The sequence below is a fragment of the Scylla paramamosain genome, chromosome 2 (assembly GCF_035594125.1).
Source record: "Scylla paramamosain isolate STU-SP2022 chromosome 2, ASM3559412v1, whole genome shotgun sequence".
NCBI lineage: Eukaryota > Metazoa > Arthropoda > Malacostraca > Decapoda > Portunidae > Scylla > Scylla paramamosain.
The window spans coordinates 435,001-459,753 of record NC_087152.1 but is presented as its reverse complement, the minus strand read 5'-3'; the positions used below and the strand labels follow the sequence as shown (position 1 = coordinate 459,753).

General features: G+C 44.9%; 2 protein-coding genes across 2 annotated transcripts in view; both read right to left on the bottom strand.

The window, feature by feature from the left end:
- Positions 1-4,067: 4,067 nt before the first annotated feature.
- Positions 4,068-10,817, bottom strand: LOC135107773 (NAD-dependent protein deacetylase sirtuin-3, mitochondrial-like). Its single transcript, XM_064018100.1, has 7 exons — positions 10,440-10,817; positions 7,993-8,186; positions 7,443-7,555; positions 6,895-7,017; positions 5,731-5,885; positions 4,825-4,941; positions 4,068-4,458 (listed from the first exon to the last, which is right to left on the bottom strand). Exons 1-7 carry the CDS (start codon positions 10,476-10,478, stop codon positions 4,237-4,239), a joined length of 963 nt encoding a protein of 320 aa, XP_063874170.1. The 5' UTR covers positions 10,479-10,817; the 3' UTR covers positions 4,068-4,236.
- A 1,262-nt stretch (positions 10,818-12,079) lies between these two features.
- LOC135106365 (putative neural-cadherin 2) overlaps positions 12,080-24,753 on the bottom strand; it is a 100,090-nt gene continuing 87,416 nt past the window's right edge. The window contains exons 12-30 of the mRNA XM_064015308.1: positions 24,333-24,509; positions 23,839-23,864; positions 23,463-23,755; positions 22,181-22,383; positions 20,546-20,709; positions 17,977-18,145; positions 17,220-17,516; positions 16,827-16,979; positions 16,572-16,726; positions 15,858-16,197; positions 15,531-15,776; positions 15,091-15,438; positions 14,293-14,608; positions 13,847-14,039; positions 13,476-13,708; positions 13,124-13,369; positions 12,811-12,993; positions 12,393-12,546; positions 12,080-12,221 (exon numbers count right to left, since the gene is read on the bottom strand). Of these exons, the coding sequence (XP_063871378.1) occupies positions 12,542-12,546; positions 12,811-12,993; positions 13,124-13,369; positions 13,476-13,708; positions 13,847-14,039; positions 14,293-14,608; positions 15,091-15,438; positions 15,531-15,776; positions 15,858-16,197; positions 16,572-16,726; positions 16,827-16,979; positions 17,220-17,516; positions 17,977-18,145; positions 20,546-20,709; positions 22,181-22,383; positions 23,463-23,755; positions 23,839-23,864; positions 24,333-24,509 (3,747 nt within the window). The 3' untranslated portion in view covers positions 12,080-12,221; positions 12,393-12,541. The remainder of the gene's footprint in view (positions 12,222-12,392; positions 12,547-12,810; positions 12,994-13,123; positions 13,370-13,475; positions 13,709-13,846; positions 14,040-14,292; positions 14,609-15,090; positions 15,439-15,530; positions 15,777-15,857; positions 16,198-16,571; positions 16,727-16,826; positions 16,980-17,219; positions 17,517-17,976; positions 18,146-20,545; positions 20,710-22,180; positions 22,384-23,462; positions 23,756-23,838; positions 23,865-24,332; positions 24,510-24,753) is intronic.

Here is a 24,753-nt window from a genome sequence, read left to right as displayed (position 1 = left end):
GTTAATCTTTGCAGTACTCAATCCTTCGTATTCTTATAGCTAACTAGTGTCTCTCTTCATTCACAGGAAACCACCTCTTTCTAACACATGTCCCCTTTGAACCCGTCTATTCTCAACAACTGATCTTTGCATTCCTCCTTCCTTTCCCGATGCTTTCATTTCTTCTTTTCTTCACATTCCACTAATGGAATCTTTCTGTAGATGTGCTATACGAATTTAGAATAGTAGCCTATGTTCGTATTCTTTTAAACATTTCCTCTCGCAATCTCTTACATTTAGCAGACTGCAGTGTAAGTTATTGAGATTTTCAATGGTATTTGTACAATCATAGTAATAGTTTAATATTTTTTCTATATCAATGAAAAAAAAAAACTCTTGAGAACACTTAATCATCTATCTGGCCTTTGAAAATAAGATCACATTCTGAAACACTTCTGCGTTACATCCCCACTGCTTCCAAAAGGTATTAATTGAAGTTACATGGATTTTAAAGGCTGTTTTTACGGCTCTAGTGACAAATCAACAAGATTTCTACATTATTAACAAGAAAAATACTCTTAAGTACACTTCTAACCGTCTCTCTCGCCTTTGAAAAGTCATGGTGAAATAGAGTTTAAGAGTACCGGGCACCATAGAGCGATTTTTTTTTATTTATTCCTTTTAATTCGTAGAATTTCGTGCACTGCTTTACCGGAGTGCAGAAATCAGTGGACACGTGCACACAAAAAGGGAAGGCCGGGGATGGCTGGCGGGAGTGGGAGGAAGGTAAGAGGGGAAGGTTGAAGGAAATGTGTGTGTGTGTGTGTGTGTGTGTGTGGCTCCATGAGGTAAGACACGTGGCTGGGCGGAGGAAAGACATGAAGGTAATGACGCGGTGAATAGTGATAGTCAGCTCAAGGTCTGTTTACTCTACGAGTGCGGTGATGAACCTGAAGTTATCTGAACGCCAACTAGCAGGAGTATGGACCACAGATTCCGAAACGCTTCTGCACCGCACCCATACTATTTGTAAAAGGCTGTGGTTGAAATTATGCGGTTTTTCAAAGGTGTTTTTTCTTGTTCTAATGACAGATCAACAATATTTCTACATTATTAACGGGAGAAACATTCTTGAGAACCTGGCTTATCATCTTTGTGTCCTTTGGAAGTGCTCGTAATGAAAGAGCAAAGCGTTTCTAAGACATGTTTACACGGGTTTTTAGGCGTGTTTTTACGGTTCTTTAGTGACATATTGACAGAATTTCTACATTGTTAACTGGAGAAAATTGAAAACCCTGCTTATCATCTTTGTAATCTTTAAAAATAGTCGTGGTGAGAGAGCAAAGGGTTTCAGAACAAACCTCTATATTAGATCATGGTAGGAATGCTAACTACAAAACACGACTGATATAATGACTCGTAGTGGCTCAGTGAGGACACCACCTACGTTATGCTCTCTCACTCTCTCCAGAGTAAGAAGTACGGGCTTAACTAAGAGCCCGTCACTGACGAGGCTGTGATTTATGAAGATGGCGGTTACAAGCGCAAGTGTGAATTAATGTGGGAAGGGTGGAGGTGGCAATGACCTTGGCTGCCCTCGTGTACTCAGGATCAGGTGACAAGTTATGCATATATATATATATATATATATATATATATATATATATATATATATATATATATATATATATATATATATATATATATATATATATATATATATATATATATATATATATATATATATATATATATATATATATATATATATATATATACTCGTATATATATATATATATATATACACACACACACACACAAGGCAGTGTGGAGGATTCCTATAAGGGTTTCCTTTCTGGGATTCTTTTTCTTCCTTAAATTTGCTTCAGATCCCATGTTTTTTTTCTTTTATCATCTCTGATGTACACTATAACACACACACACACACACACACTAGCATCAATAGATCATTTTAATAGCATCATCAGAGACTTGTATTCTGAAACGCCCTGTTCTCCCATCAGGATTACCTCCAAAGGTCACAAATGATTGATAAGTTCTCATGGGTGTTTTTCTCAGTGAAATAGAATCCTTGTAAAACTTTCAGCAAGATCATGGAGATACCCTTAAAAACACCAATACCTTCCACTATAGCATGATAATTAAAAGTCTATCTATCTCTCTATATGAGAGACCAGCAATCCCACACATGGTGCCCCAAATAATGCACCACACATTCTTGGCCCCACTGAAAAGGTCTTGTGGCCTGCCATACTATACCTCAGGAGTCCAAACACAGAACAGTTGGCCACACACACCCACAGCAAGGCCCAACAGCATACACTGGTTTACCCCATAATGCACCACACATTCTTGGCCCCACTGAAAAGAGAAGGTCTTGTGGCCTGCCATACTATACCTCAGGAGTCCAGACACAGAACAGTTGGCCACACACACCCACAGCAAGGCCCAAGAGCATACACTGGTTTACCCCAGCCCCCTCGTAATGAGAGTGTTCCCTACCCTATATATACTCCAATCCAGAGACCACACCAGATGCAGGGTATTTCCTATGTTATGCTATGCACCCTAATTAATTAAAAGTAATTGATATGAATCATCAAGTTATCTAAGAATACACACAAAGAATGTTTAGCAATTCAAGTTTGTCTGGCCTTTCTCTAAGCCAAGTTCTATTCTAATATAAAGTATGTCTCCTATTTTGCTATGAACACCTTTTACAGACTGAAATACCAAGAAAATACCATTCATTCCTAAGTGCATCACTAGCTTATGTCATTTTCACTCCTATGCTGAACAAAACCTTGCATTGAGTTAAACTTTATGAAGCTCTGTTAAGCTCTGTCCACATACTCTTCAGCCTCATCACACTCCCTCATGTCTTCTAGCTCTACTCTGCCAGTATGGGGCTGGTATCCTCATTGGACTCTTCTTTACCCTTTTTTGCAAGTCCTCTATACATGCAAAAGTAATACATAAACAAATAAAATTATAGTAATGCCTGCTTTAGACTCTATTTAAGGTTGAGCTATCACATGCAAAAAAAAAATATATCAAGATGAAAATATGACAAGTTTTGGGGTAATATTATGAATAGAATACTTAATGCAATAGCATAGGGACCAAATCTGAATTTACTGAAACTGTGTGGTCTCCTCATAATATACACATACAAAAAAAAGTAATAACCAAATGAAACTGGAAAGAATCCAAAAAAATAACAAGATAATAAAATGCTGTCTTGGGAAGAAAGATCAAAAGAAACAACTGTTGACACTTGACACCTGACATCCTCCTTGAGAGGCAGGCAGACCAGACAAGGTGCCTATGTATATACATTCATAATCATTTCCTCACAATAAATAAACGAATGAATGGAAAGAATTAAAAAAGATATACTGTTGCTGGAACAGATGAAAGACATCCCATTTGAGGGGACACAAGAAAATATTAACATGCACAAAATAAAGAAATGAAAGAATGAAAAGAAAGAATTAGAAAAGAAATATTGTTGCTGGAAGAAAAAGAAAGGTAGGCCATTTGAGGGGACACACGAAAATATGCAAATACGAAAATGTTTGATTAACACAAAAATTTTGAAGTAAATCTTCTTTCATAGCAGCACAGATGTTTGTAATGACCTGAAAGTGATGGTGTCACGAAGTAAACATTATCTGAAGGAAAGAATAATACAGGACTATACATGTGTCTCAAGCCATGCATACTATAACTGGGCATTAACTCCATCTATTCTGTATAGCAGATTGGCAATCCCACATGGGGTGGCACAGACAAAGCACCACACATTCCCACTCTTACACACATTCCCACTCTTGGCCCCATCAGCCCCAGGTGGAAAGGGAAAGTCTTGTGCCAGGGGCTAAGAATACTGTCACTGTATTTCCTGCATGGTGTAAGGCAACTAACTGGAATAGAGCCAGGGGGAATAGGAACCCCCCTTCTCCCTATCATGTCCTACCAACAGACAAGGGAAAACAAACAGACAAGGTACTTAATGCATGAACATGAACTATACAAATTTTCTTAGGTATTGTATTGAAACATCATTTATCAACCAGAAACATTGTATTACATAAAAATAAAATAATTATGCTTATTATCAAACAATTAAGAAAATATGTACAAATTTCAATTTACAAAATATCAGTAATATCATTCATAAAATTTTAATATACAAACAATTTATATCCTGAAATTAACAACCCTAAAGGAAAATCATTCTTCATTACCACTCTGTAAACTGTAATTTTTCTCAAGGGCTCTCAGTTTCTCCTCCCATCCAAGAGCCTTTGTCAGTTCCTCCACAGTCTGCACAAGATCTCCCCCTAACACCGTGTCATTGTCCCGAGAGCCAAAGCTTCCCACCGCACTCAGGTTGATGAGAACCCTAGGTGTCTTGCGGCCCACCTCATCAGCTATCTTGGCAAAAGGGTACACCTGCAGGATTAAGGCTATCAGCACCACAGATGTGTCATGTTGAATAGTGCATACTGACTGAACTACAAAAAAAAAAGATAGGAAGAAACTTGTTTTCAAAGTGAGAAATTAATAGAATAGACTCACTTGTTTAGTGCAGGCTTCATATTTTTATGTACTTGAATGAACACAAGTAGCACAAACAAAAAGACAAGCTCTGGAACTTTGGAACTCCCTGCCAGCTTTTATATTTCCCTCTTCCTATGATGATGATCTTTTTAACCTTTCTTTAGGAACCGGCACCTTAGTGGGCCTTTTCTTCATTCTTTTTGTTGCCCTAGGTCAGCACCCCTCTTACATAAAGTGCTGGTACATGCATACAGTCACCTCGAGGGACGTGCCCATCACCAGCAGCAGGTCGGTGAAGGGAACCTGCAGATGGTAGTCCCAAAACACTGAGGGAAGATTCTCACCAAAGAACACAATGTCTGGCTTCACTTTGCCCTGTGTGGAAGAACAACAATAGTTCAGCTTATCTTTCACACTAAAATCTACCTTTAATGCATGATACTTTGAAAATTGTATATACCTTTGAGTGTACAATTGTTCAAAGTGGTGATATGATATCCTACAAAACAGAGACAAGACATCCACATATGGGTTTGGGAGAGCTAGGTTGGCTCTCCCTCTCCATGCCATCTCTCATTACAAGAACAAACAAGATGAGACACACAAAAAATGAAAAATTGCTTAAAACAGTCAAAGAAAGATAAGTATCAAACATCTGAATGCTACCAACTGCAGAGTGATTAAGAAATATGGTGTTTACATGAAATTAGAATGGTGATAGTCTGGTGAAGGAATGAATTAGAGGATACTTATTATGAAATACCAGATTTCAATGTAGGAATGCCAACAAGTATGCATGGAAGAGTGAAAGAGACCAAGATTATTTCTGAGCTAAAAGACATTATCATTAGCTGGTTGGCTGGATAACTTTAACATTCCGAATACAAAATATATATGACGAGTACACACGAACATACATATACCAAGTCTGTCTTGCCCAAAAAGGAGTAAAGCTAAGACAAGGCATACAACTTAGAACCTCAGCTGGCGATGGAGAGAAATTATTCCTATTTTTTCTTCTTTCTCACTGGTTGTTCCTGTCCTTTCATGAAAACAAAAAAGAAGAAAAGGAAGGAGGAGGAGAAGAAGGAGAAGAAGAAGTATTACTGCACCAAACATCTAAATTTTTCACTTACAATTCTTGGCACAAAAGTAAACAATTACCTTACACTTGGCTGCCTCACACATCACTGGCACGTCTCCCTCCACTACTGCTTTCTTCACTCGGCCTGCATCATGTCGCCTGCCACACAGCGTGCAGGAAGCTGTCGCAAAGGAGCCGTGAGCTTCAACAAGTTTCTCTTCAGGTATTCCAGCCACTTGTTGGAGAGGAAAGAAAAGATACATTAGACTAAAGCAAAACAACCATTATAGAATCAGAGGATGAAAATCCTTCATCTCTTTCAGTTTAGACTCCTGGCATTATCTATATCTGCCCACATTTTCATATCATTACAACACTTCCAAGATCTGGATGTAAAATGCAGGTTAAAGATACACAATCTAAACAGTGGAAATTACACCTCATCGCCAATGAAAGTGTGTGCATGATAAACAAATTGTTGTTTCATAGTGCAGGGAAAGTGTCCAGCTCAGTTGAAATGAAGGAATTAATATGAAAATGTGGCAAGATTGGCAAGGAGTCTGACATCTCTGCATGTCATCACTCAGTTGACTCTTGACCCCATTAAGAAGTATTTACATTTCCTCTGCTTGCCTGGAAATTGAGTCAAATTTCTTCACATATTTCATATCAATGGTATGAATGAAGTGTTAGTGTCATGCAAACCTCAGATATTCCAAATCAATATAGTCCTTATTGACTCTCTCCAGAAGGGTGGATTTGGGTCTAAGGAGATTTCTAGGGAGACGACTGCCAGAAAGAACTGTGCAGTGTGAGCAGCGTTGGCTGTTAAGATAATGTTACATATATATATATATATATATATATATATATATATATATATATATATATATATATATATATATATATATATATATATATATATATATATATATATATAAACTGCTTTACTGCTCATGTTAACCTAGTTTCATAAGAGTATCTATGGAGATACACAGATAAAGTTTATATATAAATGTGTGACGTTCATCTCCGTGCTTTCAGGTAATGGATGTTGAATTTAATGTTGGCAACAATGACTGCCACATGTAGGCCTGGCAGCTTCTTGCAGCTTTATCAATATTCTGTAATATGAGTGCTACCTTAGATGTGCAACAGGTAACTTGAATATTTAAGAAAATAAATACTTAACAAGAAGAAACCTGCTTGACTTGCCTTCACTTTGACACAAAACATCAACTCACATCTTTCCAGACCATCAATGTTCTGTGTGTAGACCATCTGCAGCTTGCCCTCCTCATGCAGCAACCTCAGGAAGTGGTGAGCAATGTTGGGCTTGTAGTTAACTCCTGGGTACAGGTCCTGAGCTAGAAGAAAAGATCACTCATCTATCTCTCTCTCTGTCTAGTATTTTTCAGTTCAATTTTAGGAATAACACTGAAACCTTTCAACATAAAATGGTTGATAACACCTGCTGAAAGATAATAAGACTTCAAGAGCTGATCCTATCAAAGTATAATTTGAATAAATTCGTGTAAACGAGTAAAAAATCATCACAAGGAATATGATCTAAGGATTTGTGGTCTCCTACAGACAAAGAGGACTCAAAGTGGTTGCTTGTATCTGGAAACTGGCTCTTATTGTCATGAATGATTCTGAAGCAGAGTTGATCTGGACAAAGACCACACATAAGTTTAAATCAAATTGGATAAAAAGCCAGTACATAATGTATTCTGGGATGATGACATATCTACTCTGTTACATGATACAGCTTCACACTTCTGTCACTAACCCAAGGTAAAGAAAGGGCGAGGGTCCATCATAAAGTAGTGGATGTCAAAAATAGCCTCAGGGTATGGCAGATCATACTTCTGCAGGTTGTCATACAGGCCAGTCCCTGGAGACCTGGAGGTAACAAAAAGCAATTGGTAAAATGAGTTAAGAACAAATAACAAAATAACAAAAAATATAATTTTCACTCAGAAGCATGGATATGTAGCTTGGTATACACAGAAAAGTAACAATGAATATAAGTTGAAGTGAAAAAAAATCTAGGATTAGTTAAGAATTAACACATGTATTGACATTTAAGAGATTTCATTCTACTGAGAGGTATGAATGTGTGAGGAGTAAGTCTGTGTAAAAATCTAATTATGAAGTATTTCATTTAATTGTTTTCAAATATCTACCAATATGCTTTTGCTTTAAATTCTTTAAGTCTGATTTATTCTTTGGATGACAAATACACATACAAGAAAAATACAAGTTACTGATATATACAAACAGTCTTGCTTCATTTCTAGCTTCGTCTTGTAGCATGATAAACACTTTACTCAACTCACCTAAAGTCAGGAATCCCTGAGGGTGTGCTCATGCCTGCACCGACCATCACCAGAATGTTGCTTGCCTGCTGCTTTATATAAGAGGCCACACTCTCAATGCCTTGTGACAGCTGCTTGTCGCTTCCCGAGGATGACCACCTCCTGCTGTATTGGTCATCTCTCCTCACTGCACACCATCTTGAACACCTGATGAACTGTGCATCAGCCTGTTAGTCCTTTCCCCACTGTGACCTCCCTCTGAACTTGATAACTTGGTGTGATGTAAGTTTAGAGTACATTTTTCAAAGACGCCACCAGTGGAATATCAGAAAATTGCTTGTCCTTTCTCTCAGATACTTTTCTATTTTCTCCTTTTTGGGAATGGCAAGTGAGCAGTCTTTTTCTCCATTTCTTTGCCCATGACTGGTCTCCCTAATACACAAAAACATAGGAACAGTCTTCTATCCACTAGGAAGCAAATGCTCAAAGAACTAAAGCCACATTTCAATTGTAAATATATTTGAATATAGTGATGAGGTACTTAATGTACTACACATTAGTGATGGTTTTATTTGTGGGTTGGCTTTAGTATGCCCACAGCAGCTCTTTCAAAATCTGGTACGTACCTTACAAATTCTAAGTCTGTACAGATGAAGTTCCTGGGAAAGCACACATGTGTTTGTATTTTGGATGCTACATCTGCCAGTCAAAAGACAAAAACATGTGAACCTACAGACTGAAGGTGAGATGTACCACACCACCTGACTGGCCCTGGCACGTCAGTTTACTTGATGACATGGCCTCAGACAGGTGTACAGATTGTAATATCAGATTAATCAACTTTTGCCTTTATTACTGCAGCAAAAGAGATTTGTTTGACTTGCATGTCTGTCACAAGCTTGTCTTGGAAAAAGAAGATTGTGGGAAGTGTTGGATGGTGGGTGTGCTGTACTTAAACCAGAAGCTCTAGCATTATTAAAAAAAAAAAAAAATGCAAAAAGACAAAAAAAAAAGTGTGGCATTAAAGTGTATTAAGAACACTTTCTTTGATAATATCCATATGGATACTGAAACTATTCTTGTGTTTGTAAACACTCATGTGCATGAATTCTTTTCTTATGTTTTCATAAGGAGTGAACTGAAAATATGTGACAAGGGGATTTGTGTCTGGGCTAATTTTTGTAGAGGTGTTGATAGAGTGGTGTTGCACGAGGGAGAAACAAATCAGAGACGACAGAAAAATCATAGAAACCGAAGAGAGCAAGTTCAGAAAAAGAAAATATAACGTGGGGCAGGTTAGTGGGAGGACAGTGGGTGTTTGGTAGTGTGTGTCAGGAGACTCGAGCGTGCTTTATGGTTCCTGCTCAGCAGCGAGTGTGTGTCAGGAGACTCGAGCGTGTTTTATGGTTCCTGCTCAGCAGCGAAACAGCAAGACACTCCCTGACATAATAAAAGACCATATTCTCCCTAGCACTAGTATTATATCTGATTGCTGGAAAGTGTACAGTTGTCTACAAGAGGAAGAGTACCAACACCTAACTGTTAAGCACTCCATCAACTTTGTGGAGCCAAATAACAGAGCTAAACATACACCAACAATGTCAAGCGGTTGTGGAGGAAAGCAAAGAATAAAGTGTCTCTCTGTGGTAGAAGAAGGAAGCACTTTGTAGGGCACCTTGCTATGTCAATGTTTATCATGGCCATTGCTGACCCCAGCAAGCATTTTCAGATCTTTCTTGAAGAGGCCGTTTTCTTGTACAACCCCTATAGTTCAGACTGCCCAGAGGAGACACCTGCCACCTCAAGTTCTTTGTAATTCTGTGAGTATTTGGCAAACTGTTGTATATTTAGATGTTTCAGTATTTTAAAAATTTGACTTAATTTTCAGTGTACTTTCACCCCAGCACTAGGTGAAGCAATAGTGCGCATACGTCACCTTGCCTCCTAGCTAATATCAATGTAAGTTAGGTTAGGTTAGGGGGTGGTTGAGGTGGGTGCACTCATCAGGTTAGGTTAGGTCAAGGATTGTCAAGGGGGGTAAAGCCCCCATTATGTTAGGTTAGGTAAGGTCAAGGGGGCATAGCCCTCCCATCAGCATAGGTTATGGGGATTGAGGCAGGCGCAGACACCCACATTAGGTTAGGTTAGGGAGGGGGTTGAGGAGGGAGCACAGCAACATCATTAAGTTAGATTTGTCTTAGGAGCCCATTTTTAATCATATTTGCTACCCCAGACAAAATATTTTCGAAAATTTTTTTTTTTCCAATACTTTTCTCGGAGCCCAAATTTCATTGATTTTTCTGTTCCCCATTTTCCCACCAGCCCCCAAGTTTGCTGGGGCTGGGGAGAGACAACACAAGATTATACAAGTAGATACTATTGGTAAGATTCACCATACTCTCATACATATCACCATTATCAATCAATCATTTACTGGTGAAAGAATAAATGCAGGATCTGCCACCTACTCTGCTGACGAGCCGTAGGGTGAGTAGGCAAGGCTGCATTACTGCCCACCCAGCACACTCCTCCCTTCCTGGTGCACGTGTGTCTGTCTTATTCTTCTTGTGTGGTGGCGACAGTGCCAGTGACGGTAGGCAAAGGACGAGAGCAGATATCGGTCGTGGCCCTTCCTCCTCCTCCTCTCCTGTCCTGTTACGCTTTAAGTCACTTCTTATGCCACTCTCCTCAGTCTTACTTACATGTTTCGAGTTCTTATTTTTCCAATACTTGATCTAAAATGTGCTCTTGTGATTTAGTATCGTGTTTTTTTTTTTTTTTTTTTTTTTTTTTTGCGTCACGGAAACACTGGTTTGTTTTCGGGATCAGCTGTTCAGTCCACTCCTCCTCTTCTTGTGACCTATGTTTTCTTCGAGGCGAGTGTATTAATTTTTGGTTATTTTATGGTTTTCTTGAGGCTGTTTTGGGATTTTATTATTTTTTTATGCTTTCTTATTTTTATTTCACTCGTATTGCTTCTTATTTCGTACCTGTCTTCCCGATCACTGAGCTTTAAGTTTTAAAACATAGAGTGGCGGTCACCCTGAAGGGCGCGTGTCAGCCAAGCGCCATATTGAAACACCCACCCAAACATAGCAATCAATCGGAGCTCTACAAATACTTTTCTCTATCTGTTTCACCACTGTTTCTATGCGTACAGACGGATAAAGCAGCCTTCTTACCCTTATTTTTAGCTATAGCGACATGTCAACTCAAGGGATTATAATAGGTAATCATAGGCTAGAAGTCGTAACGTATCATTTAAGCCATACCTCCTTTGTCAACCCCGCTCCATGTCCGCCTCCCCATCCCCACTCCCTCCTTGTTTCTACATTTCTCACACCCTTCCCTATCACCTCCATCTAAGCCCCTTTTCTCTCTCTCTCTCTCTCTCTCTCTCTCTCTCTCTCTCTCTCTCTCTCTCTCTCTCTCTCTCTCTCTCTCTCTCTCTGGTAATTTATATTTCTTGAAAATACAGACTAAAAATCCTGGTATTTGCAATTACTTTGTCAAATTGTAATGGCAGGACAACCTCTTGTATTTTTCATCTTTCCCTGTCCCTCCGTAAGCCCAATAGAATGCTACTCTCTTACCACCACCCTTCCTGTGCTTCAGGCTTCAAGCTACGCGTGGTGTGTGTGTGTGTGTGTGTGTGTGTGTGTGTGTGTGTGTGTTATAATGTCCTGAATGTGCAGGTTAAAAGAGAGAGAGAGAGAGAGAGAGAGAGAGAGAGAGAGAGAGAGAGAGAGAGAGAGAGAGAGAGAGAGAGAGAGAGAGAGAGAGAGAGAGAGAGAGAGAGAGAGAGAGAGAGTGGGGAAGAGGGACGGGAAGGGAGATGTGAAGGGGAGAGGAAGAAGGCTACCTAAGATACACGTCAGAGGCACCTCTAGCCAATGACAGCTCCCATGAAAAAAGGAAGACATGTGTCACTTTTGTTAGAATTATAGGGAGCCGTCTGTACATATCACACACACAACACGTACACCCATCCAATACACCCATAACAAACCCAAAGTCAAAAGGATAAAATCAACACGAACTCTCTACCATTCCCCACTTCTAGAACCCAACAGAATCTTTTCTCACCTTCGTCAGTAGTCCCAATCCACTTTTCCGTTCCGCCACGCTCCCTGTGCTGTGTAGTCTGGTTTGATGTTCGCTCCTCCCACACACAACTAGGACATCTTGCTGCTCATCTGTCTCCTCCTTCACTGGTAAATTTACGTGGTCAGCTGGTCCCATCCCGTTCACTGCCACGTAAGACGTTAAAAGAAAAAGTAATAAAGCTGTATTGCGATTGGTTTAAGACTTAGATAGGAAATGGAAGAAGAAAACAGAGAGAGAGAGAGAGAGAGAGAGAGAGAGAGAGAGAGAGAGAGAGAGAGAGAGAGAGAGAGAGAGAGCAACGGGATGCCACTTACTTAATGCGAGTCAAGTGTTTGCTGCCTCGCTGGGGCGGCTAGAGCTCAGAGGTGTAGGAGGGCGAGAGGGACGCCTGGCCGCCTTCCTCCTCTGTGTGACGGACGGGAAGTGCTTGGGACGGGGTGGGGAGAGGGAGGCGGTCATGAGGTCAGTCTGGAAAGAAGGCAGTGTTTGGTGGTGGTGGTGGTGGTAGTAGTAGTAGTAGTAGTAGTAGTAGGAGGAGGAGGAGGAGGAGGAGGAGAAGGAGGAGCAAAATTTGTCAATTAATGAGGAACATGAAGGGAAACTCGTCTGTCGAGTTACCAAAAAGTTTTTTTTTCCGTTTGTTTATCGGTAATTTTGTTTATGTTTTGCTATCAATTTATCTGTATTCATATCAATTTATCTATATTCATATCTTAGAAGTATCTTCCTTACCTGGCAGCGTCGAGGACTTGTCCCCCTCGCAGGTGTGTGCCTTCACGCTGCCCTGTGACGGGAGCATCGCTGGGCTTGGCGGGGAGGAGATCTGCTGTGCCATTGTCGTCACCACGTGGATGATGCCCCCACCACTACTGCCGCCGCCCCTGCCACCCCCCTCGATGCTCGCCACCACTGAGGCTTAGAGCAGAGCAAGAAATGAATCACAGGCTGACTGCCAGAAAGAGGCCCAGCAAGTGACAGATCCACAGATGCATGGCAGGACACTTATACTCAAGGTTCACAGGGCTACTACTTTGTCTCATCTCACCTCCACCTCTGTGTTCAGGGGAATCCCCCGACACTTTCAACCTCAGCAGCTCCAGCATTGTGTTGTCGGTGCCTTCCTCAGCCTCTGTCCTTCCTGCGCAGCCAGCCACAGTGCCTTTTTCCACTCCTGACTGCATGCCTCGAACTATTCGTACGCGGCGGCGCCCCAGAGCAGCCCGCGCCACTGCCACACCCAGCACCGCTGCGGATTCGTTGAGTGAAGGATGGTGGACTGGCAAGGCGAGAGCTATGTAAAACAATGCAAAATACCATATTCAGCAAAGAAGACGGTTACCTCCACAGCTGCTCGCAGGAAGAGATGATTTGAACGTATGAATTTGCTCAGTATTTACCCAGGACGAGAATGGAGACTGTGATGGCCGCAATAGCTGCGGGGGCTGCTAGAGGGTGGCTCTCCGGGGCTAACTTGGTCCATTGGCAGTGGTCGCCCAGGTAGTCTGGGCCACACACGCACAAGAAGCCCGGTCGCTGATTGAGGCAGGAGCCACCATGAAGGCAAGGCCGCCACAGACACTCGTCCACGTCTTCGCAAACCCCGCCCACCAGCCGCCGACCCGGACCACAGCTGACACACGCAGTTCATGTTAGGCTCTGTATCCATTCACGCACACGTTGAGTGCGTGCACTACTAAGGGATAGCATTATTCCTCAGATTACAATAACTACTTGTGGTGAGGCAGAGTGGCAGGGAGGCGCGGCTGACCTGCAGGAGGGCTGATCCCAAGCCGCGTGACAGGAGAGCGGCGGCTTGCAGGTGGTGTTGATGCAAGGGTCTGCCGCGGGATGGCAGCCCTGGACCAGCTGCTCTAGGGTGGTCACCTGGCCCCAGCTGGTGCCGTTGATGGCGGGAGACAGCGGCAGGGGATGACCCGACACTCTCAGGTCGTCCAGACAGGCTGGGAGGAGGAGAGGAGGTCTGAGTCTAGAGCGTCAGAACTTGGCACTCACACGAAGTGGAAAAAAAAAAATTATGAATAAGCGGAAGAAATAACATGTAAGAAACGAAAAGCAAAACAAGATAAGTATATACATTTTTACACACAAGCACATTTCTTCTCAGAGGGCAACGAATGAGTCACTGCGAGGGTGAGTGTGAGTCAGAGTGAGAGTGAGAGCGCTACAGGAACAGGACGCCCAGGCAACACTCACTGTCTCGCAGGTCGTCATGTACCGTCACGAGATCCACGCCCACGAACTCCGGCAGGCCGCCCACCGTCACGCCGTCATGTTTGTCCACGACGAGAGGCGGCGGCGGGCCCAGTGGAGTAGCGGCTGCCAGGGACGCCAGGGTCTCGTTGCGCCGCCAGCCGTCGCCGTCGTCCACACTCACCAGCAGGTTGTGGCCGTGCCGCTCCGCCGCCACTGTGTGCCAGGCGCCGTCCCCCAAGGGATGCCGCTCCACGCAGGCACTCTGGGCAGCCCACCCCGCCCCCGACACGGAGACGCACGCCACGCTCGCCTGCAACTGTTCTACAGAGTAAAAATTATGAATCTTGATATAAATACATCCCACATCCATAATTCCGGACGACAGAAAATTTGCTGTTCAGAAAGGGATCCTCAAGTGTAAGGATGAAACTTTTATTTACCAGCACACTAGACTCGCCTCTAACCGCTGGTACCTGACTGGTGAGTGACACGTCCTTCCCAGCAGACTGAAGCTCTTATCTTAGTAATCCTAGCTACTGCGCGGCTCAGGCTCAGCCCTCGCTGTCCGGAATATTGGCTGTGGATGTATTGTACTTAAGGATAGTGTAAAGCAGGCAAGAAATATGACACATTTGGTGGAGGTGGTGGTGGTGACAACATAATTACGCGACACGAGGAAAGATGACTGAGGTGAAGTGCTACACACTGGTGGGTGAGTCAGGCAGGGAGGGAGAGTGGGAGGGGTGGCGAGCGGGAGGCGGGTGTACAGGACGTGTGGAGGGAGTGTGGAGGACTCACGTGGAGGGTGAGCGAAGCGGCGCGGTGGTGTGCGGCCAGCTGCAACAGCAGACCGCTTCGAGACCCCCGCAGCCTCACCCGAACCTGCATCCGCACCGCACGCTCCCCTGGCGTGAAGGACAGTGCCACCTTCATGTAGGAGGTTGCCCCTAGGCGCGCAGGCACGGTGGGCGCCGCGCATCCAGGCCCCGTCCACCCTGGGTCACATTCACATTTTGGGTGCCTGAGACCGCCCACACAACGCCCCCGGAGGCCACACCCGCCGTGATGGTTGGAGCAGGCTATGCTCTGCGGCCGGCAGCCACCTATGCTGGCGTGGCTGTACACTGGCTCACCTAGGTCCACCGCCTGGAACAAGGCCGCGAGGGACGAGTGTCAGATGACGCAGGATGTGATTCAATGGCGGTGACGTGAGTGTGTGGCATGCAGCATTAACTCACCTGCGCGTTGATGGTGAGGTGGGAAAGGCAGCCCGTCAGGTGGTGATGGACGGGCGCCTCCCGCCAGCCGTGGTCCTCGGGGCGGGGCGGTGGATGAGCCAGGCCGCCCATTTGCATGGGAACGGAGCCCAGCCAGGCGCCGCCGTCCCTAGACGTGGGCCAGCGTGCTCTCGCCAGGCAGTGGGCTTCGTCCTGAGCTCCGTCCTTCCAGCCTCGCCCGCAAAGGTCCATCATCACCACTACTCTCTGTGGATGAGTGGAAGGTGTGACTTGTCTTTCTTTTTAGTCTGTTTGTCAGTGTGGCAGCCTGACCACCCTCCCTCTCACCTGAGCATCCAGGGACAGGTGCAGAGTGTGCCAGTGGCCGTCATGCAGGGAGCTGTTCACCTGCAGCTTGAGGGAGCCGCCCTCTCCCTCCAGCAGCAGCTGCAGCCGCCCATTCTTCAGTTGCAGGGCCAACATAGGTGAGGGTCTGGCGTGGCGGGGCGTGGGTGCTAATGGGCCAGTGTAGAGTAAAAGGGCGTTGGCGTGGCGGGTAAGGAAGCGCAGTGACAGGGTGACAGGGAGGCAGGGCGGCAGCGGGGGCAGCCACGCCCACCCAGAACCCCAGAAGGTGCGACTCAGCATCTTGCACTGCGGCGGCGACGCCTCCCCGGGACACACGCACCTGAGGCAGTATAGACCAACTGTAGCAAGCGCGCACACACACACACACACACACACACACACCGCGTAGTAGTTAGCACGCTCGGCTCACAACCAAGAAGGCCCGGGTTCGAATCCCGGGCGCGGCGAGGCAAATGGGCTCCTGTTCACCTAGCAGCAAGTAGGGGTTGTGACCTCGCTGTCCCGGTGTGTGTTGTGTAAGGTAAGGTAAGGTGTTGTGTAAGTGGTCTCAGTCCTACCCAAAGATCGGTCACTATGAGCTCTAAGCTCTTTCCGTAGGGTGACGGCTGGCTGGGTGACCAACAGACAACCGTAGGTGAATCACACACACACACACACACACACACACACACACACAGACACACACACACACACCTGTTATAGCTCTCCTGGGACCTGATGCAGCGGCCGCCGTTGAGGCAGGAGGTGGGCGTGCAGTCCTCCTGGTCGCGGGCGTGGGAGTAGGCGTGGCAGGAGTGCACGCGGGTGAGACGCGGCGTGACTAGGGCCGTGGCATTTGTGTCCACCACCTGAGGGAAGGAGACATTATGTATGTGTGCGTGCGTGGGTGCGTGCATCTGTGTGTGTGTGTGTGTGTGTGTGTGTGTGTGTGTGTGTGTGAGGGCCTACCTGTAGCGGGAGTCTGGTGGAGGCGAGGGAGGTTGCGGAGTGGAGGTTGAGGTCGTCGTGACGCCCCGTGTGGGACTCGTGGCGATGGTGCTGCCTTGTCGTGGTGGTGGAGAGGTCGTCCACTACCACTGTGAGGTTAGTGGCTGCCTCCAGCTGTGGATGACACACACACACACACACACACACACACGGATGTCAACACGCTATGAAACATACAATCAAGTTGTGTGTTGAACAAGCAAGGTAAATATTTAAACAGCTTCACGTCGCATTTAGACAACCATGTGGAAGTGAATGAATATGACTATCAAGCGGCACGTGTTGCCTGCGTATACAGCCAATATTAAAGTCCCTGTGTGTGTGTGTGTGTGTGTGTGTGTGTGTGAGACGGACCTGGTTAGCGTGGAGAGCGAGAAAACCTTGAAGCTTCACGGGGCTCATGAAGCTTCCTTGGGTGTCCTTCACGCTCACCCACACGCAGGTAGAGGGTATGGCAGGAGGAGAAGCAGGAGGAGAGGCAGGAGGCGAGGCAGGAGACGAGGCAGGGGGCGTGGTGGCGGGGGACGCGGCAGGCGAAGCAGCAGAGTGACCACAACCGCCGTACACACTCACTACCTCCACGTCACTGTCCGGCTCATCTAGCACCTTCAGCACCGCCTTCAGGAGAGAACCGAGTCCTCCCCCGCCCTTCTGCAGGAAAGAGTGTCTCTAACATACTTTTATTACGTAAGAAGAACTCAGGCCAAGGGCAACAAAGAGGCTGAATAAAAAGATCCACTGAAGGTGCCATTCCCCAAAAGTATTCAAAAGGGTTACCTGGAGTTCCCTCCCTCTTGGAACCGTTCAAGTCACAGGTAGGGGAAAATACAGAAGCAAGCAGAGAGTTGCAGAGTTTATCAGTAAAAGGGATGAAGGATTGAGAATATTGATTAATTTTTGCATTAGGAAGGTGGACAGAATATGGATAAAAGAGAAGGAAGAAAGACTTTCTTCCTCTACTTCCTACTATCTCTACTTCCTTTTGCAGGGAAGACGATTTTACTTATATACGTAACTCGCTTTCCTTCACCTGTTCCTCTACCCCGACCATCTTCACACATCACCTTCTCTGACTGTGAATTACGTACTGCCAAATTAACATAGGCCATACCGCGGGGGACCAACCACGCGTTAAGTCAGCGGGCGTGGTGGGCGCGAGGGCGAGGGGCGCGGCGTGGGCGAGGGCCTCAGGGGTCAGGAGACGCACCGATACTGTCACGTTGGCCGTCACATCTCTCTGCCGCCACGCCCTGTCACTGACGGAGAACTGCAGCTCGTACCTGACGGGGGCAGGACAGGTGAGCTGAGGGAGGTGAGTTAGGAAAAAGAGCGAAAGATTTGGAGGAGTGGAGTGGGGAAACAGAGGCCCGTATTCAGAAACTCTTTGTTCTTTCACCACAATTATTTTCCAAAGCTACAGAGATTATCAGCCGGGTTCTCAAGTTAATTTGCCACTAGAACCGTAAAAAAAAAAAAAAATCTTAAAAACCTGTGTAGCTTCAACTAGAGCCTTTTGAAACAGCGGAGGTGCGACGCTGAAGTGTTTCAAAATATCACCCAGAATGAAGGGGGAGAACAGATGAGAGAAGGTGGAAAAGAAAGTAATTGAGTGAAAGAATTACAGTTAAGATGAATGGAGTGAGGAGACAATGAAGGAGGAGGTCAGGCGAGCGGTGGAAGAGGAGTTATGAAATAGATAAGTAGCGACGTTAAAAGAATGGGAGGAAGACGAATAGAGTGGGGAGGAAAAGATAGAGGAAAGATGGAGTTTATACGCAGAAAAAAAAAAGAGAGGGAAGGAGGAAAACGAATGCTCAGAAGAGAAGGAATGACGAGACAAAGGAAAGACGGAGGAATTTGGAATTAAGTAATGGGAGGGAAAGAAGGAGGAACTGAAGAGAAAGAGAAAGATAAGAGGGAAGAAAACAAACATTGGATAGAAAAAAAATATTACATTAGGATCGGAACTAAAGCAGATATTAAAGTAAGAAGAAGAAAAAAAAATGAAAAAGAACAACAACAACAAGAACAAGAAGAGCACCAACCACAAAAAAAAAAAAAAAACAAGAATAAAGAAAAGAAAAAAAATTATAGAGGACAAAACCCACAAATATACACTAGCAAAGTGTAGCCAAACCAATAATAACCTGATCCAAACCCAATTAAGCCAAGAGAAAAAAGTGAATAAGAAACGAGAGGGAGAAAGAGGGAGAGAGAGAGAGAGAGAGGGAGGGAAGGAGGAGGCGAGGGAGATAATTTGATTAGCGATACATTAATGGTACACACCTGCGGCCACAGAGGATTATCAAAACAGAATTTTAAGGTAATCATAATTATCTCCCTCATTACCTTTCCCGGGAATTTTGTTCGTTACTCTTGGGAGGCATGTGCAGATGGGGGAGGGGTGTGTGGGAGGGAGTGAGGGAGGGAGGGATGGGTGAAAATGGGGTGGCGAGCAAGACGGGAGGGAGAGAGAGAGAGAGAGAGAGAGAGAGAGAGAGAGAGAGAGAGAGAGAGAGAGAGAGAGAGAGAGAGAGAGAGAGAGAGAGAGAGAGAGATAAAATATGTCTGTGGGAGAAAATATATAAAACTGGTGAAAAAATAAATAAATAGATAAACGACAACCATTTCGGGTGAGTGGGAATGTGGAAGGTTATGTATAATGAAAACAATATGGCAGGTACAGTACATGAGTTAATGGGGCAGATGGGACGCTATATAGACTGAAATTATCTCCCATAAAAAAAAATCAATACCTTTCATGGAAGAATTAACACAAAACAAGCGTACTTTATTATTCCGTATGTACTCGTAAGTTCGCTCGCCATTGCAATATTCGCAATTACAGGGTAAAAAAAAAAAAAAGCCTCTCATCACTATATATTATCTTCTAAAACATACTGATGGAATATGCAATGTCAAAAATGACCTAATGATTGAATATGGCTGTGCTGGCAAGTGATAGATGGCATGAGTGATGTAATGGTGACTTTTTATAGTGAAAATGGAAGGTAAGCAAAAAAATGAATACATAAATACATAAATAAATAAAACTGTTTCCCCCCCAAAAAATGTCTGCGTATTGTCACTCGCCCCAATAAAAAAAATAAAAAAAGTAAAGAAGCAACAATCAGTTCAAGCCTAGAGATGCCTTGAAGATGGTGTTGGTGCATGTCTGGAATTGTTTCAGCATCAAAACGACAAACCTGATGAAGGAAGCAAATCGAAGGAGATGCGATGTAGAGAGAGAGAGAGAGAGAGACCTTAAGTGGAACTGTGGAGAATGGAAACATGTGGAGAAGTCACAATGCACGAGGAGTGCTGGAGGAGATTTGCTGCGCCACCGACGGGCACAGTGAAAACAAAAGAAGAACTGTGATCGTAACCAGATGTGCCAGGTTTGCAAACTCAGGACCATATTTTAAAACACTTTTGCGCCGCACCTCCACTACTTTCAAAAAACTCTACCTGAACTTACACTGGTCTCTATGCTTGTTTCTAATGGTTCTAGTGAAAGATTAGCAAGAATTATCTATAACGTAACAGGAGGAACACACTGAGAACTCGAGGAATCATCTCCATTGCCTTTGAAAATAGTCGTAGTGAGAAAGCAAAGTATTTCTGAATACGGATTCTGTATTACCTTGGTATCACAGCAACACCACTTATCCCCGCCTTACCTGCCCTCCCGGACCTGGCTGGAGGCGAAGATGGTGCCGTCACGTGGGTGCAATGTGAACAGTGGGTGGGGAGCGCCAGCCCACTGGAACTCTTTGTCCGCGAGGTCCCAGTCGTCAGGGTCATCTACGAAAACTCGCCCCAGCGGCGCCTCGGATCCGCCACTCTGAGGAGGAAAGACAAGCGAACTGTACCACACCGCACGCTGTCACCTGCTGTTTGTTTTATTGAGAAGACTAGGGGAAGTGATTTAATGGTGATCGTCTGTCATCCTTACTAGAGACTGCATTCTCAAAAAACAAAGAACAATAAAAACAAAAGAACATAAAATAAGGGAAGCTGCAAGAAGCCATGAGGCCACCACGTGGCAGTCCCTGCATGAAATATACCTATTTTCATTTCAGTGTCTGTCTCGATAATTCTGAACAGGCTCTAGTGGAAGTTGTACTTCTATAGTTATTACTCTAGTATAGCTTAATTATAGTTGTGCATCACCCAAGGGAGAAACACTCATGAAAAACTCCGACTAATAATGTTTTGTGGGCTTTGTAAATAGTCATTACGGGAGAGCAAAGTGTTTTAGTGTACTGACCTTACGTCAGTAAGTTTCCATTTCCTATACTCATTCCCGTCAACATGTGAGGGTAATGAGTGAAATAAATATGAATGAAGGAAGCAAGTTAAGTCCACCGATCTTACATGAAAATGGAAGCAAGGAAGATTCACCATAAATATGATCACCTGTTGTCTTAGGTATGAGGGATAACCATGAGTATCAGAAACAACAAAAGTGGGATCTGAGCAGCATTCAATTTCCTAGTTTACAAGACACTTTTCATCATGATTTTGGACAATCCCTCTAACTAATCTTTGGGGACTGGCACTTCAATGGCCCTTTCTTTTCAACCTTTTTGTTGGCCTTGGACAGAGCTTTTTACATGAAAAGAAAATACTAATCATAGAAAACAAAATACGAGTATATAGATACTAACTTACGCGTGTCCAGAAACAAGCCATGACACTGTGAGAAGAGGAAGGAAGGAGGGAGGAACATGAAGGTACTTTACTCTTTACAGGCTCTTGCTCCTCCATCCCGCGTCTTTGTAGCTCGTGTGTGATATTAACGTCCTTTGTCTTCAGCGATGGAATGAAATAGTTAGTGACTTGATACTCCTCACCTCTATGCCAGGCAGCTTCTTCAAAGGGACTCGAAGGGTGGCGAAGACAGTACTTAGTGTAATCTAGTGGGGGAAGAACTGGCTGAAGCAGGAGTACTATTCTCTTACGCTTTGTAGATAGATAGATTAACAGATAGATAGATAGATGTACAGATAAATATAGATAGATAGATAGATAGATAGATAGATAGATAGATAGTAGTAGTAGTAGTAGTAGTAGTAGTAGTAGTAGTAGTAGTAGTAGTAGTAGTAGTAGTAGTAGTAGTAGTAGTAGTAGTAGTAGTAGTAGTAGTAGTAGTAGTAGTAGTAGTAGTAATCGAAAGGTAAGAAAATATATGATACTGAGTTTCCTCTCTGTTTTCGCCGTATGGTCTCCTTCGCTTTATCTCGTATTTCTCTTCTTCCTGCTTTTGGCCGAGTCTTTAATGTTCTAGTTTCCCTTCCTAACGGAGGCCTCACCTGGGTCTTCCACAGGTAGACGGCCTTGGCTGCGGGCTTCATGGGGTTGTCGTTGAGGTCGTCCACCAACACAGTGAGGCAATGGGTGGCGGACAGGCCCTGAGCGTCAGACACATGCACCGCTACACTCAGCTGACGGTGCTGCTCCCGATCCACAGCGCCCGCCGTCCACAGCTCCGCCCCGCCGCGCCCGCTGTCTAAGCCTAGTGAGTGATGCGTTGGTCATGGGGATAGAAGATCATAGATGAAGGAAGTGCGAGGTGAAGGTGAACGACGACGGTAAAAATTAAATACATACTAAAAGACATAATAATACAACTTAAATTCATTGCCTGCTAAGTTTCCAAAGCAGGAATCACTGGCTTAAATAAACAAAGGAAGTTTATCCTTCTCTTTCTTAATATATTCACTAATCTTATACACTATTGCTTCTGGCTGGAGAACTGAGAGAGAGAGAGAGAGAGAGAGAGAGAGAGAGAGAGAGAGAGAGAGAGAGAGAGAGAGAGAGAGAGAGAGAGAGAGAGAGAGAGAGAGAGAGAGAAACACGGAAGAAAACGACATGCTAGGTTTCAACACAAGTCAGTCAGTCCGACCCGCTGCAATTAATCTCTTGAGTCAGAGTTTGTAAAATAATTTGCTGAAAAGTTTTGTTAAAGTTGAGACGGTAGTTTGTTCTTAAGTCTATGTAATGAGTCTCTCTCTCTCTCTCTCTCTCTCTCTCTCATCTCTCTCTCTCTCTCTCTCTCTCTCTCTCTCTCTCTCTCTCTCTCTCTCTCTCTCTCTCTCTCTCTCTCTCTCTCTCTCTCTCTCTCTTGTTGTCTATATATCTTTCTGTCCGTCTGCCTGTCCACCAGTATTAAGGTCTATCTGTTTTACTGTCTGTCTATTTGTCCGTCTGTTTTTCTGTCTATCTGTCTGTCTATCTGTCTGCCTGCGCCATATATGGGACGTACCACTCATTCAACAAGGACTAATTGCCTCGGCCAGGAACACACAGCATAATTTCAACTTAGAAGCGTAAAATGATGTGATGCCTAACGCGCGAGGAACTGCCAACAACAACAGGCGAAAACTCACCAAACAGAAACAGTGTAGTGATTAGTGTGTTTGGCTACACTGGACGCCAACGAGAAGTGATATTTTCCCAGACCCAAAAAAAGCGCTCTCTCTCTCTCTCTCACTCTCTCTCTCTCTCTCTCTCTCTCTCTCTCTCTCTCTCTCTCTCTCTCTCTCTCTCTCTCTCTCTCTCTCTCTCTCTCACAAGCTTATTAGAGTCACTCACGTGGGTCAAACTTCAGCTTAACGAGGGAGAAGACATGGGCGGGGTTGGAGGGCGCTAGGGACAGCGTGAAAGGCGGTCCGTGCCCCAGCGCCCACACGTCGGGGTCTGTCACCCTGAGGATGCCCAGGCGGGTGGGTGGGCCACCCTCCATCACGTGCAGAGTGGTGGGCGGCAGGAGGCGCGGTGGGCAGTCGTTGACGTCGGTGACAGTAATGGTGAGAGTGTGGCGGTGGCGGACAGCGGAGGGCGGCCGCGGTCTACGGCCACCACCAGCGCCTCGCCGGCATCGCCCCCTGGAGCCTCACGGTCCAGTTGTCGCTTCAGAGTGATGCCGCCGTCAGCGTCCACTGCGAGGGCTCCCCAGCCTCCCTCCAGCCTGTAGTCCACGCCTTCCATCCCACCCTGAAGGAACGTGGGTAGACTAGTGGTTAGTTTTGGTGACGCAACTTTGTGGCGCGAGACGAGACAAGGACGGGGAGCATGTGGCGCTACACTGCAGACAATGACAAGCCTCTGCCGCTCTGCTGACTACATGTAAGGGACAAAACAAGGACGGGGAGCTGTGGCGCTACAGTACAGGCAATGACAGGCCTTTGCCGCCCTGCTGACTACATGTAGGTGACCAACGAGCTTCTGCCTTACTTTGCTTTATACGTTGAGGGGATGGCCTCAGTTTATTACATCACGTTCAAATCGACAAATTACCAACTCAAAAAATCAAAACTGGACAGTTATTCGATAATGACAAGCTTCATAACACTGCTGGAAGAAACCTATCCCTGTTTTCTATCACTCACATCGGCCCACACCCTGACACCCTCCTCTCCACACCACCACCCACTATCACCACCCCCCCCCACGCCCACTCACCATGTCCGGGTCGCGGGCAGGCATTGCGGCCAGAAGGGTGCCTGGACTGGTGTCTTCCCGCACCGTGACGTGAGCGTGCGGGCGGGAGAACACGGGTGGGTTGTCGTTCACGTCCCTGAGGCGGATGGTGACCCAGGCGGAGTCGAGATGGGCGAGGTCCTCCCACCCGCTGGAACCCTGAGGAGAATTAAATCACATCACGAGACATTAGAAGGCATTGGAAGGCATTTCAAACAATAACGTGCCCTTATGCGACTGTCTGATTTCACTATATTATCTTACACTAACTTTATTATTAGAGAAAACAAACAAACAGTGCATAAAAAGACAAAAAAAATTTAATTTACTACTATTATTTGTGGAAGAGGGTAAGAAATGTTTGTTGTCATGAACGGTAATGTGCTGTGTATAGTATAAGTGG

What these genes read in the sequence shown, in the direction of transcription:
- LOC135107773 (XM_064018100.1), bottom strand. Translation starts at nt 10,478, where the DNA reads ATGCAGCCTTGCCTACTCACCCTACGGCTCGTCAGCAGA. An exon ending in CATTGATGGTCTGGAAAGAT is followed by an intron (nt 5,886 to 6,894) that starts GTGAGTTGATGT and finishes CTCTCCAACAAG; the next exon opens with TGGCTGGAATACCTGAAGAG. An exon ending in TGATGGGCACGTCCCTCGAG is followed by an intron (nt 4,459 to 4,824) that starts GTGACTGTATGC and finishes TTAATCCTGCAG; the next exon opens with GTGTACCCTTTTGCCAAGAT.